The 22,816-nt window shown below is 28.6% G+C and overlaps 1 protein-coding gene across 2 annotated transcripts in view; it reads right to left on the bottom strand.

The window, feature by feature from the left end:
- Positions 1–22,816, bottom strand: part of LOC122509883 (cysteine-rich secretory protein 2-like) — a 213,204-nt gene that overhangs the window by 16,151 nt on the left and 174,237 nt on the right. For both annotated transcript variants that reach the window (XM_043624190.1, XM_043624191.1), the window contains exon 4: positions 12,685–12,830. In XM_043624190.1, coding sequence (XP_043480125.1) covers positions 12,685–12,830 — 146 coding nt within the window. The remainder of the gene's footprint in view (positions 1–12,684; positions 12,831–22,816) is intronic.

Genomic DNA, 22,816 nt, shown 5'->3' on the forward strand with positions numbered 1-22,816 from the left:
TAACGATTACTGGTGGTGTGATGATAATCTGTTGTCCGATCTCAATGGTGTTGAGCGGTAGACGAAAAGGGGCCTTCTGCTTGTTGTCCTTAATGGTTGGGTATTAATCCTCTTGTTTACACTAATGAGATAGTGTATTGTATTTTGAAAATATCTGCTTTCTTCCAGACGGTTGTCGCCTCTTGAGCAAATTTCGATGGTTCGAAATTTGGAATGTGTTGTTTCAATATTAGATCTTTGATTGTTGAGATTATTTCCAATTTAATAATTTTGGAAATTGTTTAAAATTTATATTTTGCAAATTGGTGTATAATAAAAGGTTGATTTACAGTTCACTTCAATTTTAACACTTGGGGATATATTGTTCACTTTCGAACAATGCACTTTGAAAAGAATACTTGAAGATATACTGTTCACTTTTCAAAGATGTACTTTGAATTCACTTGTAACTATGTGATGTGCTAACGTTGACTGGACGATGTAAACTGGTTGATTCCCAAAAAATTACTCTCTAGTCTCTTGTACAGAACGATGTGTTCAGGTTGATTTCTAAATAGTTACTCTCTGATCTGAGTAGAACTCATATCCCCTTTTATATAAAACTGTCTTCATCAATTCTTTGGAATCATACACGTGTCGATGTTGCTTGGATTTTAAGGGGGGTTGGAGCGACTGGCTGCAATGCCGTGAAGACTGTCTAAGAGGCGTGAGGAGTGATTATTTTCTCTCTCAATTGTGACTGCTAGGCGACTGTTGTCTCTCTCTTTTGTGGCTGGTAGGTTGCAATCCAGAGCGATAGTTTAAGGGGGGTTGAGGGGCGACCGTTGTACCTCTCAGTTCAGATTCCAGAAATTAGACACCTGCCTGCTTGTTTTATACACTCAAATGATTATGGGATTATATTAATCTGCCTGATGGATTATCGTTATTCTTTTTACATGAAAAGTATTACCCATCTTTCTTGGATTTGTTATAATTTATAAGTTTGTTTAAATACATATCAAATTTATAATGACAATTACCTTCTTATTAAATATATTGAATATAATGCAATAATATGAAGAGATTGTATGAATACGTATTTCAAATACGTTAGTATAATATATATGTATAATTCAATATGTTTAAAAGAAATACACACCTGAATATTATAGATAATTTAAGTAAATTAAGAAGTTACGGACGTAACACTTTTATGACTTTTGTAGTTATAAAAATAAATGTTTCTTACCACCATAGAGATAAATTATTAAAGGCTAGTAAGAATTGGTTCTTTTAACTACATTAAACACAAAAATAACAAATTCCAGCGGTTGTTCTTACTCTTTGGAACAGTAAATTTTAATTTATTTTGCAAATAGCAAGAAATGGATATTTCTACTACAGAAATTCCGAAAATAACTATTTTTAACAGTACTTTTAACTACTGCACTATTGTTGAGTTATTCACAATCATAACGTGTAGTAGTAATTTTAACTACATAAAACCTACTATTCAATTTTAGTTCCACTAACTATGGAAGTTTAGTTAACATGCTGCTGAATATGGTAGTTTTAACTATATTTTTTAACTGCACATATGTGGATACTTTTACCACTCACGTTTTTTCTCTGCAGAAAAAAATGATCTTTTCAACTGCATAAATAGTAAAAATAACTATTTTCAACAATTGATTTTACTATATGAAAACAGTAAATTTCTTTCTTTCTCTGCAACTAGTAAGAAATAGTTGTTTTAACTACATAAATCATAAAAGTAACAACTTTCAGAGGTTGTATTTACTATATAAAAACAGTAAGTCTCATTTTGTTTGCAATTAATACAAAATAGTTATTTTTGCTACCACAATAGTAAAATTAACTATTTTTAACAATAGTTTTTACTACTACACTATAGTTGAGCCATTTACAAGCATCTGTTAGTTATTTCAACTACGTAAAGTAGTTATTTTAACTACATAAAACCAACTACTTCATTTTGGTTCCACTAACTGAGGAAGTGTAGTTAAAATGCTGCTGAATATGGTAGTTTTAACTACTTTTTTTCTAACTACACAAATGTGGTTGTTTTTACCATTCGCATTTTTTTCTGTGTAGCATTGCGAATTTTGCAATGAATTTTATTAATAATATGATTACACTGTAAAAAAAGGGAGTTAAATTTTAACTCCCCAGGGGATTCTATAAAAGTCGCACTTATTGGGAAGTTAATGCCAGGGGAGTTAAATAAAGAGAGTTAAAACTTCACACCCAAATGCTAACTCCCCAAGGAAAAAATAACTCGCGCGGGTGTTGAATGAAAGGAGTTAGAAATTAACTCTCTTTTGGAGTTGATTTTTAACTCGTAAAATTTCACTTCCAACTCCCAAGTCCGTTAACTCCCTAAATTTTTTACAGTGTAGTTTATTTTTATATTATTCGTTAGTTTACACTAAAAAAAACAATGTCTAGAACCGATTACATCTTTAAACTGAAATGATTAAAAAGTAGCTAATTTTAAAAATTTTAAACTAAAAGTAATAAATTTCTTCGCAAAAATTCAATTATGTTCAATAATTTTTTTTAAATTCTCTTTAAAATTTCAATTATTTTCAAAAATGATCAAATTTTTCTCCGAAATTCAATTATTTTTAAAGAGTTTCCTCAATCACAATTATTTTCAATATCTACTATTTTAATAGTTTTCCAAAAGAATTCAAATATTTAAAAAAAATTTTAATAAACTTTAAATTCTTCTAAAATTAGTTAAAATTAATATATTTAATAAATTATTACAAAAATGAATTTATAAAAGAATTTTAGTTTGAAAACAACCTAAAAAAATTTAAATTTGGAAAAGTTACAAATGATTGCAGACATTCGATTATTTTCAAAAGTAATAAAATTCTTCGCACAAATTAAATTATATTTAAACATTTTTAAAAATTCTCGTCAAAATTTCAATTATTTTCAAAAATTATCAAATTCTTCTCCGAAATTCAATTATTTTCAAAAATTTTAATAAAATTCTTGGCAAAATTTCAATTATTTTCAATAATTATTTCCCTCCATTCAATAATTTTCAATATCTATAATAAAATTTTTCGAAAAAATTCAATTATTTAAAAAAATTCTAATAAAATTCTACGCAAACATTTAATATTCTCATAAATAATGGAAACATCACATGAATTCGATTATTTACTAATTTTTTATAAATTTCTTCCGAATAATTCAAATATTTTCATAAATAATAAAAAGGATTAAAAAAACAGGGATTCATTATTTTCGTAAATAATAAAATTTAATAAATAAAAAATAATAATAAAAATCTAATAAAAGTCTTTTTAGAAATTCAATTTTTTTCTTAAATAATAAAACTTATTGTAGAATTTCAATTATTTTTAATAAAATTTTAATTGAATTCATCGAAAAATATTATTATTCTTAAAAAATTTATTAAAATTTGTCGAAAGAATTCAATTATTTAAAAATTTGATGATAAAATTTTTTATGATTCAAACGGACGACACATTTATTTGTAATTATTTTTCGGTGAAATTCGATTGATACTATTTCTCGAAGTTGCGAGTATTTAATGCGAAATTGAATTCCTTTGAAACCTGTGCCGTGTCTCTTCTCGCTAGAAAACGTATAAAGCTAATAGTAAACAACTGCTGCGGTAATGCATGTTGATCGTAAAGGTCATAAATGTAACATATGTAAATAAAAAGCTCATATGCAAACGTTTTGGGAATATTTCTCAAATTGGTGCAACTTGTTGTTTACGACCCTGTACACTTATATTCGGTCCAGCATATAAATATCCTCCTCTACTTTTATAGTTTATATATCACGCTCTGTGTGGAGCTTCCGCACCAGTCGTTTAATTTCACAAAGCTGCAATTCATTTTCTAATATATCTTGAGATCAATATTTATTTACTGTTTACTGTTTACTGTGCGGTACAATTTACTATGATAATAGTCAAAAATTGAGTGCATATTTTTTTTCTCTATATCTAATGTCAACTTCTACTATTTTCGGAGTAAACTTTGTCATAGCGTCATAGGTCTAATTTCGAAAACACAGTAAATCGTGAGGTATTAAAAAGTGTTGCACATTAAATTAACACCAAAAAAGATTAAAATAATCCATTTTGGTGTTATTTTTTACAATGAATGAAATTTTAGTTTATTAAATTTTTTTATAACTATAATACATGAAGATATCGATAACTCCGAGTCTTCGACTCAAAGTCATCGCCCAGGTAGAAATTGACGACCGGGATGGTACCGGCCCGGTACAAACGGCGGATTATAAGTTCCGGGGCGGTACCGGCATAAGACCGTAATTTTTACCGGCTCGGTACCGGCAAATTGCCGGATGATAACTACTGCAGGTATCCGGCATACGTACCGGGCCGGTACCGAATAATCCACCGGGGCGGTACTGGCCCGGTTATTGTTGGAAGGCATTTAGTGCCGGTATATTACCGGCTGCACAACCAGCTAGGTACTGGTCCAGTACCGGCATAAGTGTGTTCATTCCACCGGCGCAGTGCCGGTAAATTGCCGGATGATAACTTCGGTAGGTATCCGGCAACCGTACCAGGCCGGCACTAATGAATATCTGACACAGTACCGGGCCGGCACTAAAAAACAACCGGTGTGGTACCGGGCCGGTTAAAAAAATTATATTTAAATTAAATTAAAATTGTTTAATTATTATTATTATTATCAATGTTATTATTAATTTTAAATTCGAAACAGTAAATATATTAAATGCTGAAACAGAGAAACATAAACAATTATAGAAAAATCTGAAGACTCGAGGAATTGAACTCAGGACCCTGAGGCTGCAAAGTCGACACCACATCCGCTAACCTAAACCTGCATATGGAAAGCAAATGCAAAGTGAGCTTATAATGTCCAACCGACATTCCACCTGGCAGCAGTACCGGGCCAGCACTAATATTCAACCGGTGCGGTACCGGGCCAGTATTTGTATTTTTTAATTTATTTTAATTCAATTTAAATTATTAAAAATAAATAAATAAAAATAGTAATTATAAATAATAATAACCGCCCTATTCACCGGCTAGATACCGGGCAGGCACCAATAAACAACCTACCCGGTATTAATATAATTTCCGGCATAACTAACTAATTAATTTATTATTAATAATTAAATTAATAAATTAATTTTCAAATTTTTTTCTCTTCTTTAATTCTTTTTCTGCTAGTTTAACATTAGCAAACAACCGGGATGACACTGGGCCAGTAATAATATTTTTGTCGGCAAAACTTATGTGCTAGTAGAAAGTATTAAGTAAATTTTTGTGCTGGGCCGGTGCTGGGCCGGTACAAATATTATCACTGACAATTCTCCTTCGGCGGTATAAAACAGAGCGAAATGACAGTACCGGGCCGGTGATACGCCGGTGCTGGGCCGGTAAAAATATTATAACCGGCAATTCTCCTTCGGCGGTATAAAACAGAGCCAAATAACAGTACCGGGCCGGTGCCGGGCCGGTAAAAAAATTATCACCGGCAAATCTTCTTCGGCGGTATATAAACAGAAGTAAATTATAGTACCGGGCCGGTGCTGGGCCAGATATTTTTAATCAACCGGCCCGGTACACACTACCAGTACCGGTACAAATACACATTTACCACCGGGCCGGTATTTATTTCATATCCGGCCCGGTACCTTTTTGCCGGTACTGGCATAAGTCCGACTTTACAACCGGTTCGGTACCATGCCGGTCGTCAGTGCTGGCACACCTCCAACTTTTCTGCCTGGGCGATTTCTTCATATTTTATAATAATTAAAGATGACTAATAAAATCATTATTTTCTATTATAAGAATATTATACTTCTTCAAAATTATTTTCATTATTTCAATTCAATTATTATTTTCAAAAATTTTTAACTACAATTTTACTTTATATCAATTATTTTTAATAATTTTCGAAAAAGTTCTTTGGCAATTTTCAAATCCATTTGTTTACAATATTCAATTTTACGAAATTTCAATTACTCCTAAATTCTTTAATTAAATGCATATTAGAAAATAAAAACTTTAAATAATATCAAAGAAAATTCAATTAAACTTTTTCAAAAAAATTAATTTCAAAATTCAATTATTTCTAAAAATTCACGCAATATTGCTTTTAATATTCAATTATAATTAAAACTTTTAACTGAAATTCATTTTTATGAAATGAAAATCAATTTTTATTAGAAAATTCTACAAGAATTTAATTATTTAAATGCAAAAGTAAATAAGTTATTGAATAATTGAATGTTTCTTAAAATTCAATTCTCATAAAGAATTTTATTATTAGTAAAAATAATTGAATCCTTAAGAAGAACTTTATTACTCTTGAAAATAATTGAATTTCTGAAATAATTTGTAACTTCTCTGAAATTAAATTTTTTTCTAGTGCTTTTAACTAAAATTCTTCAATAAATCCATTATTTTTAATAATTTTTAAAAAATTTCTTTGAAAATTTTTAAATTCATTTGCTTACAATTCAATTTTATAAAATTTCAATTATTCGGAAATTCTGCAATTAAATATAATATATTGAAAAATAAAAACTTGAAATAATTCTAATAAAAATCCTATTAAACTTTTAAAAAGAATTAATTCTACAGAATGGTCCCTTATGAAAAAAGAGTACTGGAATGAGTATTGGAAAGAGTACTGGAATGAGTATTGGAAAAAGTACTGGAGTGAGTATTGGTTTGAGTATTGGAAATCCAGTACTTTTTTCGCCTTTATAAATAGTCTAAAATTCGTTTACTCGAATATTTGCAATTGACTCAATTTTTAAACCTGAAATATTATAAGTAAAATTCATTTTTCTTATTTTTATTTCCTATAATTCTTATTTTTCTTCATTCTAATTGTCGGAATAATTTTCTGTCATTTCTGTCGACTTTTTAATGTCCACATAAACTAAAATTTATTATTTATTTTATTTAAAAAAAATACATATATATATATATATATATATATATATATTTATATATTTTTTTTTCTAAAAATCACATAATCATATCCACTAATATTGACATAATTCACAATTTACTTAAAAATTAAATGTCCCATTTTTTATTTTACCAATTGTTATTCGTTCTTCCAATTGTCTATAAGTCAGACTTTTTTTATTAAAAATAAAAAATTTTTATCGTCACAAAAATACACAGTGACGGGCGAAATAAGAATAATAGTTTATTTCGTCCGTCAGAAGAATATACAAAAAAATGGGCGAAATAAAAAAAAGATTAATTCGCCCGTTAGAGAAATTATAACACGATTTATTATAGAATAATGGATTAATTAGGAGAATTGAATTATTTCGTCGAATATATAAATAATTAATCATAATCTCTAATTCATAACAATTTTTGAAGGTGTGAATTAAATTGTCAAGTCTCTGAAATTTGTAGCCCAGGCGGAAAAGTCGGACGAACGTCGGAGTTTACAACCGGCTGGGATCCGCGCCCGTACAGACCGCAAGTACCGACGGTCTGTACCGATTCGGATCTAAAAAAGCAACCGGCGCGGTACAGATTATGCTCCGACTGTCGGAACCGTCTTCCCACTATTGTCAGTACTGGCTCGGTACTGGATTTCTTCCGCCGGCGGATCTTATTCTTCTGCGGCGTCGGAAGAATGACGGATATGTTGAGTCTGTACTGGCTCGGTACTGGGGAGGATCCGACTGCGGATCTCGTCATTTATTGTCACATTATAAATTAAATAATTATTACAAGTAATTGCATTATTTTAGAAAATAATTATTATTATATAAATCTAATCAATATATTAAGTAATTATTTATTGAGACTTTTTTAAAAATTAAATAATTAAAAAATTCGTTATTAATTAATATTATATATTATTAATTAACATTAATATTATTGAGAATTAATAATAAATTATTAATATTAATAATAATATTAATTAATAATATCTCAATAATAATTGAATAATTGTTTCTCAATATAATAATATTGAAGGTAATGATATTAATAATTTTAATTAATATCTTAATAATAATAAATTTATTGTTATTGATATATTATTAATTAATATTAATATTGATAATTTATTATTAATTCTCAACAATATTAATGTTAATTAATAATATCTTAATAATACTAAATTTATTATTATTGACATGTTAATTAAAATTATTAATATTATTACGTTCAATATTATTATATTGAAAAACAATTATATTCAATATAATATGTATTATATAATAATAAAAATATAACAAGTTTCTTTTTTAACGAAATATCGAAATAGTCCTAAATATACATTCAATAAAGTATTGAAAATATAGCGGTATCATTGACGCGTAGTAATTCTGCAAGTTTTATTTGAGCTAGTGACACTTGAGAGTATTTAAGATTTGAGAGTCCCATGCGAGCGTAGCATAGTGGTTAGCGTGCGAGATTTCGGTGCGTAAATATTCGGTTAGGCGTAGGTTCGTACCTCCAAGCGTTAGGATTTTTCAAATGTGTATGTATAAAAAAAATTGCGTTTAAGTGTATAAAAAAATGTGTAAAGTGAACTGTCAATGAATTGTCATTAGTGTTTATCTTTTGCAATTAATTATTATTTTTTGTATTGATATTTGTTGAAATTATCATTTGGATCCGAGCCGGTTGTTAGTCGGTAGAATGCCAGCGCTCGGCTGGCTATTAAATGAAAAATCCGCGGTCGGTAGAGTGCCAGGTCCCAGCCGGTTGAATTATACACGGAACGGCTTCTCCCGGCCGGTCAGCGGGCGGTAGAATGCCAGTTCCGAGCCGGTTGCCAGCGCGCTCCTGGCCTAGTCACTATTCGGTAGAATGCCCGTTCACATTCGGTTGGCAGGCGGTTCCGAGCCAGTACAGTTACACCGGCGTCAGTACGGGCTAGGATCCGCGCCGGTTGGAAATTTCCGCCTGAGAGGTTATGTGCGACTTACAATTATTATAAGAAAAACGGCACTGCCTGGGTTAAACGACGTGAAATTAGTAAACAAATGTTTTCGAACTAGTTTTTCTCTGTACACGGGCACTTTTTAGAAAATCTGCCAACGAACAATGGGTAAGCATCTTCTAAATTACAATAATTCAAAAGATTGTTTAAATCTATGCAGAAACGCGGTTGCAGAATGGGAAATACAAAAGGTACAAAAGTAATGCAATTATGACAGGCGGCAAGACGTGTATTATAGCCATTTGCCAGTAAAGGGCAGAAGCATGCAGCGAGCGTAAAGGCTCAGCTGTTAATATGATTGCCATTACATTGCATTGCAACGATTGCAACAAAAGCGAAATAGATACTTTGAAGAACGAACAATAATTAGTAAAATAAAAAATAGGACATTTAACTTTTCAGAAAATTGGGAATTATGCCAAATACACGGAGAGAGAATATATATTAAATTTTGTAAAAATATTTTCAAATTGGAGAAAAAGTGCAACAAAGCGAAATTTTGATATAGAAAATACTAAACTTTAAAAAAAGTTTTGTGAAATTTACTAAAGTTATATTAGAATTTAATTAATATTCTTGATATTTAATATAATTATACTAAATTTCACATAAGTTTTTTTAAAGTTTAGTATTTTTTATATCAAAATTTCGCTTTGTCGCACTTTTTCCCCAATTTGAAAATATTTTTACAAAATTTAATATATATTCTCTCTCCGTGTAGCAGTTAATCTTAGTGAATATTATTATGTGATTTTTAGAAAAAATAAATGTGTCAAACGCCCATTCGTTAAAATAAATTTTTATTAAAAAAAAGTCTGACTTATAATAGACAATTGGAAGAACGAAAAACAACAAATAAAATAAAAAATAGGACATTAAAAAAATAGGAATTATGTCAATATTAGTGCCCCCATAGCACCGAAACTTTCCTAAAAATTTATTAAATATTTACTTGCAATATTCGTCATATTTAACTGAAAAGTTTAGTGAAAATTGTATAAAGATTTAAATGTCCCGATTAAATAAATGTTTAGCGCGAAGCTTTCCTGAACATGAAATTACATCTTTGCATAATTATAATTATAATTATGCAAAGATTTTATTGAAATGTTCAGGAAAGCTTCGCGCTAAACATTTATTTAATCGGGACATTTAAATCTGTACACAACTTTCAATAAACATTGCAATTAAATATTCCGAATATTGCAAGTAAATATTAATTACATTTTTAGGAAAGTTTCGGTGCTGTGGGGGTGGATATGATTATGTGATTTTAAAAAAAAAATATATATATATATATATTTATTTTTAAATAAAATAAATAATAAATTTTAGGTTATGTGGACATTAAAAAGTCGACAGAAATGACAGAAAATTATTCCGACAATTAGAATTAAGAAAAATAAGAATTATAGGAAATAAAAATAAGAAAAATGAATTTTACTTATAATATTTCAGGTTTAAGAATAGAGTCAATTGCAAATATTCGAGTAAAAGAATTTTAGATTATATAAAGGCGAAAAAAGTACTGGATTTCCAATACTCAAACCAATACTCAAACCAGTACTCACTCCAGTACTTTTTCCAATACTCATTCCAGTACTCTTTCCAATACTCATTCCAGTACTCTTTTTTCATAAGGGGCGTTTGTCAAAAATATGAAAAATTATGAATTTCAATTATCTTAATTTGAAACTTTTTCAAAATTTAATTATTTCTAAAAATCTACGTTATAATGCTTTTAATATTTAATTATAATCTAAAATTTTAACTGAAATTCATTTTTAAAATCCTTTTTTATTAGTAAATTTTATGAGAATTCAATTATTTAAATACAAAAATAAGTAATTTATTAATTTTATGTTTCTTGAAATTAAATTCTCATAAAAAATGTTATCAACAATTTTTTAAATCTTATTTTATGAAAATAGTTGAATGATTGCGAAGAAATTTATAAAAAAAATTTGTTATTAATTAAATTCTTGTGAAATTTTTATTATTTTTTGAAAAAAAAATAAAAGTTTTTGTAGAATTTTATAAATTTTTTTTTAAATAATTAAATTTTTTGGTGAATTGTATGAAAATAGTTGATATTGATCAATATTTAATTTTTGCGAAAAATGAATGAATTTTAATTAATTTTATTAAAAAATTTTAAAATAATTGAATTTGGTTAAGAATTTTGCTATTTTTTTATAAAGATATTTGAGATGTAGTTGATCTTTTTTTTAGATTTTTTGAAAATTAGTTTTATTATTTATGGAAATAATGTATGTGAAGTTGGCCCCCCACTTTCAAAAAAATGAAATTTTCTTTAGAGTTCTGACTTCCTCTACAATAGTTCTAGAGTTCCTGATAGTTTTTAGAAATAGTTCCGGCGAATAAATGGTAAAAAATAGGTTTTTTCATAATGGGGGGCTAACTTCACGCAGCCCCCCACTTTTGAAAAAATGGATTTATTATTAGAGTTCTGAGTAGCTATAAGAGAGTTCTAGAGTTCCCTACAGTTTATTTCAATAGTTCTCATAATTCAAAATCATAAAAAAATAATTGAAAATTCGAGAATTTTTCAAAAAAAATTCAAATGTTACGAAAAAAGAGTTCTGATCAGAGTTCTGTTAGCGCCCCATCGAGATAGATAAAAAACATTTATAACAATTTTTTCAAAACAGAAAAACAACTGAACTACAAGACTTTGAAGTTTCCAAAAAAAAATTTTATCATAAATTGAGGAGTAAGCGGCCAAAAGTGGATAAGTCCATTTTTTACTATTTCGAGAAATTTAAACAAATGCAATTTGACACATAACCAAAGTTAATTTCAAAATATAAAAAATATGTACTGAATTATTTATATCAGAATAATTTTTTGGACTCAGAAATCTCATTATTAATTAAAGTGAATTATAAATAAAAAATTTATAATTTTGGGCATTTCTTTAGTTAAAAAAACTAAAATTTTAAATCTTGTTGATTAAGTACAAATATTTTTAAATTAATATAATTCTTTACTAACAATTTTTTTTCTTAATGCAACAGTGATTATTTGGAAATTCAATTAATTATCATTCTCGAAAAGTGTAAAGTAGAAATTTTTTAAAAAATGGACTTATCAACTTTTGGCCGCTTGCTCCTCAATTAAGAGTTCCATGAGTTCTGATCAGAGTTCTGTTAGCGCCCAATAGTGTTAAATAAAAACCCCTTATAACATTTTTTTCAAAACCCAAAATCTACTGAACTACAAGACATTGAAGTTTTAAAAAAAATTTGTTTTTTTATATATTCGTTAATATTAATTATTAATTTTAAGTTGATCTGTACATTTAAAATCATACTCTCAAGACTAAAATTCAGTCAAAAATGGTACTAAACGTTTTTCTTGTAAACGATAATTTTAGTCACATGTGGACTGAAAGTAAGATTTATTTATTTTACAGTGTAAAAATTATCTAAAAATATACTTTAAAAATAAAGAATTTTTCTTGATAATTTCTAAAATTTTCGTTTTTTCGTATGAAAATTGTGTTTTCCTCGAAAACGGAAGTGTTGTTCTCTTTAAAATTTTCAAAATTTGCTCTAGTTTTCAACGCTCAATTGCTATGCGTTATTTTCGAATACACGTTTGGGTAATAATTTTTCGCAATTTATACATGGACTTTTTGATGCTGAAAAAAGAAATTTAAATGCAATACACATACCATGGGACCTGGGTGGTTGAAATAAAAATATTTTGTCCGCAAGTGCCGAACGCATCAATATGCAAACCAGTGGCATTATCGTGAGTTAGAGCAAGACAGGCCTCAGCCCATTTTTGCGCGGCTCTCGCTGCACCTGAATGCCATTTCTGAAATGAGAAAGAGAAAAAATTTTCCAAACCTATTTTCCAAGCTACGAAAGTATTACATGAAAATAATGCATTCTATGATTTTATTTTGCACGGAGAAAATTTATTCTTTATCGAATTTTTTTATAAAGTTGGAATATAGTGCCATAATCGTAATTAATTAATTAACTTATAATAATCTTTGTATTCTTTCTTCTTTTCTGTTCCTCGCACACTCTGAAGTTAGTATTTATACAAAAAAATTCTGCAAATTTGTTTTCATTTTTCTAAATTAAAACTTTGTAACGAAAATTGTAATGACAAATAGAAATCATCAGAATTTTTTTTCGTTTCTTATCATTATGCAGATTTTTTTCTTTACTTCTAAACAAATCTATAAAATTGTTAAACAATTATGATTAAGGGAAGACTTCGACTACATTTTTAACTATATCAAAAAAATGATTTAAATCTTCCATAAAATTATTTTTATAGTAAGTTTTAGAGAGGAAATCAATGGTCTGAAAATAAAATGGATTAGAAAATATTCTGACTATTTTTGGATTTTTGTTTTTCTTGAAAATTAATAGATTTTAAAATCCATCCGTAATTTTGTAGAAAATATGTTTTTGTATTCTCAACAAAATTGCCGAATGAAAAAAATGATTTTTATTATTTTTAAAGCATTTTTTTGAAAAAAAAACATTGTATTTAGGTTGGAAATGCCACAGAAAACCATTGTTATTCAATTTTTTTATATATGTAAATTCACTTGTTTTTTTTAACTAATTTCAAATCATAATTTTATCATTATTTTTTTTTGTATTTTATGATTTGAAATTAGTTGGAAAAATAAACAAGTGAATTTCCATATAAAAAAATTGAATAAAAATGGGTTTTTTTAGCATTTTCAACTTAAAAGCAATGTTTTTCTTCAAAAAAATGCCTAAAAAATAATCAAACTAATTTTCTTCATTCCTCAATTTTTTTTGTGAATGCTGAAACAGCACTAATTGTTTGGACAAGCCACGGCAGCAAGTGCTGGCTGAGTATAGAAAAATTGTTCACAACGCTCTTTGCCAACATTGCTTTTTTGACATAAACTTGAAAAAAATTAATATTTTACTTTTCAGTTGTTCATTTTTTATTTTTATTAAATTTAATAATAATAATTTAACATAATTGTCTAATTTTGTAAATAATAAATTATTTAAACAAATTAAGATTATAAACAAAATTTAAACTTTAATCTCAATAATAATTTGGTTCCTATTAAAATACTATTATACTTTTTACTATAAATAAAAATTTATTAAAAAATTACCACGTAATTTAAGAATTACGTAAAATGTTAAATGCAATAAGTAAAGTAATTTAATTTAATTATTAAAAATTTAGTTTAATTTATTTTATTTCAATTTATTATTTCTAACGTATCCCTATTTTTTTCTCATCTTTGACTCAATAATTGTATGTCTGAATGATACTGAGATATTAATACTTTACTGTACACATGTCGTTAGCATAGTGGTTAGAGCGTTAGTCTGTTAGTCCGTAGGTCGTAGGTTCGATTCCCCTCGTCAGCAATGTTGTTTATTTTCATAGGTTTGCGATATTTCTAGATTCCAAACGTTAGGTACTACCCTCTGAGCAAAAGGATATCCCAGGGATATCCTAGAGATATCTCGCTGGATATTGAGATATCCCAGGGAGATCCCTGGGATATTTGTGACATCTCAGAGATATCCCTGGGATATCCAAATTTCCATCCCATGGGAGACTCGCGCAGGATATTTAAATATTCTCCACACGGAATATGCTACGTGAGAAATAGTAATATGTTGAAAAATAATTAGAGCTTTAAAGAGTTGAAAAACCATTATTAAATTTATAACCAGTATGAGAAAAAAATTATTTCAAAAATAAAAGATTACTTGACTAATATCAAAGTTATTTGTTTTTGATTTAATAAACATTAGTTGAATTCAATAAAATGTCTTTTTAACGCTAAACATTTATTGTGTGTGGGTTTAAACTAATTTTGGTCAATTCATTTTGTCTATTACTGATAAATATTTATTGGTTAAAGATATTTACAAGAAACTAAAAAAATGTGAAAGTTAAACATATTAAACAGCAACACTTATAATCACACACTGCAAAACACACGCTTCTGATCTAATGACGCGACGCCATGGTCGCCATGACACTCAACAGCTGGGAAGGTCGACGCCTGCGCGTGTAAGATTATATGAGTACATTCATATAAAATTTTATTTCTTTCTTGTTTAAAGGGAAAAATATACTGGATTTTCAGTAATTAATCTAGTAATTCATGCATTATTATTTGTTTAGAATGTAGTTAGAATAAATATGGGGCAAAATTCCTCAACTGTCCAGGTCAAAAAATGAATTTTCTCTAAACTTTGCTAAAATGTTACTATTATTAGTAGAAGTGCAAATATAAATTATTTTTGAATTTGATAAAATATTTTTTGAGTTATGGAGTTTCAAAATTTTGATTTTTTTGAAAATATTTTTTTTTCAATTTAATATATTGATAAGTAAAATTAATCAAATTTAAAGTATGAATAGTGATTTTTAAAGGGGTTTTCACGGGCTATAAGCTGGTGATGAAAAAAAAGTTGTTTTCTTTCAATTTGACCTTGACATTCAAGGTCAAATTCTTAATTTCAATATATCTCAAAATCGATGTTTTTTATTTTTTTCTAACCTATCCCAATCAAAAGCTTACCTTTTTTCCTATGAGCCATGTACACGGAAAGAAAAGGTCTGGAAGAGATATCTATAAAAATATTGTTGAGCAGAATATTGTTGTGTTATCCAATTCAATGGAAGAGACAACTTTCAGAATGGAAGCACATTCGATATTCAATGGATGAGGGAGCCATATTATATTGTTGAATCAAATATGGATGTGACATCCATAGGCATGGTTGGGCTTACAATTCATGCTATGGATTTTCACATATGGCTGCCTCATCCATATAAACTTTGGTTGGGAGATCCATAGTTAGTTCAAAATTTCGATACATGTTGCGCGCAATTCATTATCATAGCATCCATTTAAAAATGGTCGTCTCAATTTTTCCGTCGCGTCGGTTTCCTGTCACGTCTATATAATCACGTTGTGAGTTTATTGTGTATAAGTAGTGTTATAATTGTTTATTATTTATTATCGTTATTGTCTATTAGTGTTTATGTAAATTTATTTTCATGAAATATGTGTAGAGTATATAAGGAATATTATATGCTCAAATATTGTAGTTGCGTGTATAGTGTAGTGGATAGCGTTAGTGTTTAGTATGCGTTAGGTCTAGGGTTCGTGTCTCCCCCCATCGGTTAATAATTTATTTCGTTAATATGCGGTTATTCAATAAGTGGTGTGTATTAATTAACAAAAATGTGTATAAAATATCTCAAATGACATGGAATTTAATTAATTGAGTGATTCTAATTTTTTTGTTTCCCATTTCCATTACTATGGATCACCCAACCATAGATCTTTTGTTGCTCCAACAATATACAGCCAGCCATAGAATATAGATGCAGCAACCTTAACTATGCTGCCGTGTGATATAAAAACTTAGTTAACTGACATTTTGGTGAAAAATGAGTTTTTGGTATCAATGAACTCGTAAGAAAAAACTGCGCCTAATACTTATAGTTTAAATTTTTTTTGCAAATTATTTTTTGTAAAAAATTAATATTAAAAATCTAAGAAATTGCAGAAAATGAAGAAATATTTGATAAAAAGTTAAGGAAAGGACTTTGCGTAGTCCAAAAAACAAACGAGGCTACGAGCTCGAATGTAAGATTTGAAGGAAAAACTTAGTTAAAGGCATTTGTGTGTTTTTTGTATCAAATATATAGTCGAGTCTGAGCGTTGGATTTGAAATAAAAACTTTGCATCTGCAACGCTTGCAATTACCTAAGTTATTCCGTCAAAAAGTCAGTCGAGACAGAGCCGAACGACTACTTAACTGCATTCGGCTAAACTCGGTTTATCCTCGGGACGCAAGCAGCAAGCAGCCGTCCCCTTACCACATGACGTCATTGTCAGTTAGGTAAGTTTTTCCATCAAATCGGAGGACCGAGCTCGCGTACATTTTTGTTGAGCAACTACGCAAAGGACTTTACCTAACTTTTTAATTCATATTTGCATTCGGAAAAACACGCAAGTGCATTTTTTCATATAATTTGTTTAAATAATTAATTTTTTATTTTATAATTAAATAGAGCACCATCATTATACCCAGTATGTGAAGTTGAATTGAACAATTTTTTAATTTTTATTAGGGTTCTGAAAGCAAACAGTTTTTCCTTATTTTCTCGTTTCGATACAAATGTCAGTTAACTAAGTTTTTATTTCAAACGGCAGTATGGATATCCCGTATTTTTCAATATAATATGGCTGTGATATCCATGTATCTGGATGTGTCAACTATTCCTTTTTCGCCGTGTAAAAATTAGAATGGGACCATGGAAATTTTTAAGGAAAATAATAATTTATCATTATTTTACATAGAAAATGATGATTTATAATTAATTTCTTCAAAAACTTCCATGGTCCCACTCTGATTTTTACATGGCTCATAGGAAAAAAGGTAAGCTTTTGATTGAGATAGGTTAGAAAAAAATAAAAAACATCGATTTTGAGATATATTGAAATTAAGAATTTGACCTTGAATTTCAAGGTCAAATTGAAAGAAAACAACTTTTTTTCATCACCAGCTTATAGCCCGTGAAAACCCCTTTAAAAATCACTATTCATACTTTAAATTTGATTAATTTTACTTATCAATATATTAAATTGAAAAAAAGATATTTTCAAAAAAATCAAAATTTTGAAACTCCATAACTCAAGAAATATTTTATCAAATTCAAAAAAAATTTATATTTGCACTTCTACTAATAATAGTAACATTTTAGAAAAGTTTAGAGAAAATTCATTTTTTGACCTGGACAGTTGAGGAATTTTGCCCCATATTTGAATAATTTAATATATTATAGCTACCAAAAAAAGTAACTAAAAAATCGTAGACTTTAAGCTGAGTTTATAAATATATTTATTTTCCACTTTCGTTAATTTAATGCAACGAATACCTAAACAAACTTTTTCTAATGTAAATGTGTTAAATATAATTTCACAGCTCTTTGACACACACTCCCAAGTAGAAATGTAATACTGGCATAGTACTGATCTTGTACTGACTGCCAGTATTGCAGTACTGACTCCAGTACTAAGTCAGTACTGGGAAAACCCTGGCTGGTAACGCTGTCCAGTACTGATTTTTACCGGCGGTCAGTATAAGCTCCTTATTTAATTATTAAAGCATGGGGAGTAATTTATTGAATACTAATAATTATTATTAGTATTAATTATTATTAATTAATTATTAGAATTCCTTTTATTAAAATAAGTTTTAAAAAAATATTTTTCTTATTTTTTCATTATTTATTTAAATCTTATTTATTTAAATTAATGACTAAATTATTATAATTACTGGTTATTAATTATTTAAACTTATACTTTATGTAACACTGTTAAGAATTATACACAAAACACTTAAAACTAAGACGGAAAAATATCGCACTCACGGGGGACCGAACCCTAGACCTCGAGGACGCAAGTCGAATACACATACCGCATAGCCACGCAAGCTCGGGAGTTATCTCGCATAAACTTCCTTTTGAATTGTGGGACCGATATATACAGTGCTTTAATAATAAACCCACTGCATATTATATTTATTTCAAGAAAAATTATTATACATATATCTTTATATACATTTTATCAAGTCATTATGTAGTAATTAATAGATACATCATAATAATATGGTAAAAATTATTAATATAATTATTTATTTATTATTTATAATCTAATTATTTATTAAAATAATAATAAAAAAAATTTATTTAAGAAAAATTTTTGTTAAATAAATAAATAAAAATATATATACAGCTTTAAAAAATAAAATTTTTTTTATTATTAATAATACGTAATAATTCTAAAAATAATTAATTAATAATAATTTATTATTATATTATTAAAATATATCTATTAGTTAATAATAAATTAATAAAATGTTTGATATTATTGTTGATGAATAATGTTTTTACAAATCTTTGCAAATATTTTAATTGTTAATAAATCAAACGATGTTTAATGTTTAATTACATTATAACAAATTTTGATTGTTTTTTTAACTCCTTCGCAGTACTGATTTAGTGTTAAGCCAGTTTTCTGCCAGTACTGATTTTAGAACTTTTCTAACTCCGACATAGTACTGATTCGGTTTTGGAGTCAGTATACTCCCAGTACTGATCGGGTTCCGAAAGTCAGTACCGACGGTCAGTACTGAGTCAGTACCATGTCGGTGTTTAACTCCGTCCTAACTCCGGACATTTCTACTTGGGGCTCTTTGACACTTGGGACGATTGCATTTCGTTTCCTGCGCATGCACTGACATATCCCACGCGGGATATCCCACACGGGATGACCCACGAAAGAAAACTTTGCATATCCCGTGGATATCCAGTGGATTTCCTTGAGATATCCAAATTTCCGTCCCGTGAGATATCTCATGGGATATCCCTGAGATATCCTAGGGATATCACGGGATGGAAATGGGATAATCGCGGGATATCCGGTGCTGTGAGGGTAAAATATGAAAATCTAATGCACACTTACTGTAATTGCTTATTATTTAATTTTTAAATGTTATAAACAATTTTTTTCTACTTCATTTACTGTATCCATTGTTAGTCTCCATCTTTAATACAATTTCCTTAAGAAGAGAAATATTTTATGAATAATAACTGTTTATTAATATTATTTACCATTTTGTTGTTAAATTATTTATAATTATTAATTTACGACTAATTAATAACAATACGGCATTTATTGCGGCAATATTCTCAGCCAGCCCTGGTCCAGTGCTGCCTGGCAGCACTGGCAGGCAGTACTTCGCCAGCATTAGACAGCGTTATCATCCCAGAGTTATGCTAGTGCTGCACTGCAAAAAGAAACATCTTAAAATACATTGTAGTCACTTTTAAGATATTTAAAACATCTTATTTTCCCACCTTCCATCTTAGAAACCAATGCATTTTAAGATGTTTTTGATAACCTTTTCAAAACAACTTAGAAGTGACTACAATAGTATCTTAAAATAAGATGCCTTCTTTTTACAGTGTGCCTGTCAGCGTAGCTGCCAGTACTGCCAGTGCTGGCGCAGTACTCCGCCAGTTGTAAATTTCCCATTGGGACTGAATTCCTCTCTAAAAGTTACTACAAAAATAATTTTATGGAAGAATAAAATCATTTTCTTGATGTAGTGAAAAATGTAGTCGAAGTCTGCCCTTAAGGAATGTTCACGAAATTATCATGTTGTTTTAGAAAAAGAAGAAAAATATTTGTATAATTCTTATTTTTTATTCACATTTTTTGCACAAAATTGTTTTTTTTTTAAGGAAATTTTTTTTACAATTAATTTAAACAAAATCCAAAGATTTTTTTAATCTCGATTAATCACATTTTTAAACAAAATTACAAGTATTTTTTTAAAAAGCATTAAAAAGCTTGCAGAATTTATATTTTTAAATCATCATTGTTACATCAAAATTTTGATTTTTTTCAGAAACAAATAAAAAAAAATTGGCATAACTTATAGGTATTTTATAATCACAATTAAAAAAAAACACGTAGGGGAAAGGTGTACGAGATTATCCCCCTAAGGGAAAAAACCATTATTCAAAGGAAAAGATCCGTAGGATTATTATTGTTATCAATTACCCCAATTATTGGAAAAGGAGACTAAATTGAAGGAATAACTCGGGAATAACAGTGTATCAATATTAAATATGCTTTATTTAGGCCATAAATGAGCAATTCCAAGGGAAGTGATTTACGAAGATTTAGAAAAAAAAATCGTTTTGGTAAACAATTGTGATCTGTAGAGTGATTTGGAACGAAACTTGCGCCGCCATAAGCGAATACATGCACGAGTCACGGCATGCCGCGCTGGACATTTTATTTTTTTTCTCGTGAAGTTATTGTTGTCCCATAATTAAATTTATAGGAAGTATTCTTGACTTTATGGACAATAACTACAAAAAAATTTTTTTAAATCAAAGAGGTAGTTTTTTCAAAATTTTGATTCAAAAAATTAAAAAAAAATTTTTTCTTTTTTTTTTCTTTAAAGTGCTTCTTATTATGAGTATTTTCCAAAAAAAATTATCCTAATCGGCTAATAAGAAAAAAAGTTATATGCCTTTTTTGAAAAACCGACCAAAATTTTGAGTAAGCGGTAACTTAAAAAATTTTGAAAACTTTGAAAAAACTTTTATACATTTTTATTCCATGTATATGAAGGAACAAGTTCAGTAAGTATTATTAATATTGCTAAAATCATCGAAAATTCTTCAGATCGCTTCCCGTGGAATTGCTCAAATGCTTTTGACCACTCACCACGATTCGTTTTCCTATTTTATAATTACGAGGCATTGTCTATAACAAGAAAATTAATAAAATAGATGTAGATGTCAACTTTTTGTTTTAAGTAAGTTAGTTTTCACAATAAAAAAATATAAGAAGCGAGAAAAATTGAATTTTTTATTAATACAAGATAATTGAATTTGAGGTGAGACGAAATACATGGGAATCAGGGGGATCAACTTGTACACCCATTGAGGGATCATCTTGCCCCAAATGCCACTATTTTGTAATTTATCCTAACTTAAGCTATGAGCTCTGTTATTCCATAATACCAATGAAAACACTTAATTGAAGATATGCTGAAGCTATCATACTGGAGACTTTGCTCTCCAGCTGCCACAATAAAAGTTAGCTAAGCACAAAGTTAAGATTTCTTTAGATCAAAAGTATGACATTTTTATTTTTTTCAAAAGAATTTTTTTTAATGACGCATGTTGTCATAACAGTTTGACTGATTCATAGGTATGAATTATTAACCCGTGTAGAAATTGCAATGTGGCACTGGTAGGGCCCGTATAAGTTTTCCCTTTTAATATTAGGGGCCGAATAAGGCAAATTGCTGGGACCTCACCAGTTTCGTTACGCAAAACGTAATAGGGCCCGATAGTGGAAAATTAATGTGGCCCCAAACAAGGGCCTAACAGGACCCCTATCAAAGCCCTACTAATTACAAATGACCGCCTACTTAAAAAACCCTGGTTTTTATTCATTTTTGACTATTTCTTGTAGTTCCAGGAGGCGTAAATAATTAGGAAGATGAGTAAATAATTATCATAAATTAATATCATAGTTCTAACATTAATTATCATAGCTCCTGGAGGCCCCAATAAAAAACGTAGTTGAAACAACTATAAAAAACAATTAAATTAATTATATAAAGTAGGTAGTAAACTGAAATTATTTATTTATTTATTTATTTATTTATGTTTAATAATTGTTTAATTTCGTTTTCTAACCTTTTTTCCTACGTACTTTTGTTTATTTTACCTCATATATTTAATACAAATACATCTAACAGAGAAAAAATTCCTAAACGCCGGGAATTGAACCCACGACCCTAATATTCGCAAACCGATAATCTAACCACCTAACCACGCTCGCACGCTACAATGACTTCCTTAATACTTGAGGACATTTATGTTCACATTAATTATTAATTTACAAAAAATAATGTCTCTATCAGTAATTAAAACTTGTTACTCAGGGGTTTTTGGAGTCGCTGATTACGAATCTGAAGTCATTTTTTAGACATTCAAAATGGCGGATCCAATATGGCGGTCAAAATTCAAATTTGATCAGATTCGCATGAAACTTGTTACTCGGGGGTTTTTGTCGTCGCTGATTAAGAATCTGATGTTACTTTTTCAAAATTCAAAATGGCGGATCCAGTATGGCGGTCAAAATTCAAATTTGATCAGATTCGCATGAAACTTGTTACTCGGGGGTTTTCGGGGTCGCTGAATAAGAATCTGATGTCACTTTTAAA

Source organism: Leptopilina heterotoma, unplaced genomic scaffold (assembly GCF_015476425.1).
Source record: "Leptopilina heterotoma isolate Lh14 unplaced genomic scaffold, ASM1547642v1 Lhet_63, whole genome shotgun sequence".
In the NCBI taxonomy this organism is placed as follows: Eukaryota; Metazoa; Arthropoda; class Insecta; order Hymenoptera; family Figitidae; genus Leptopilina; species Leptopilina heterotoma.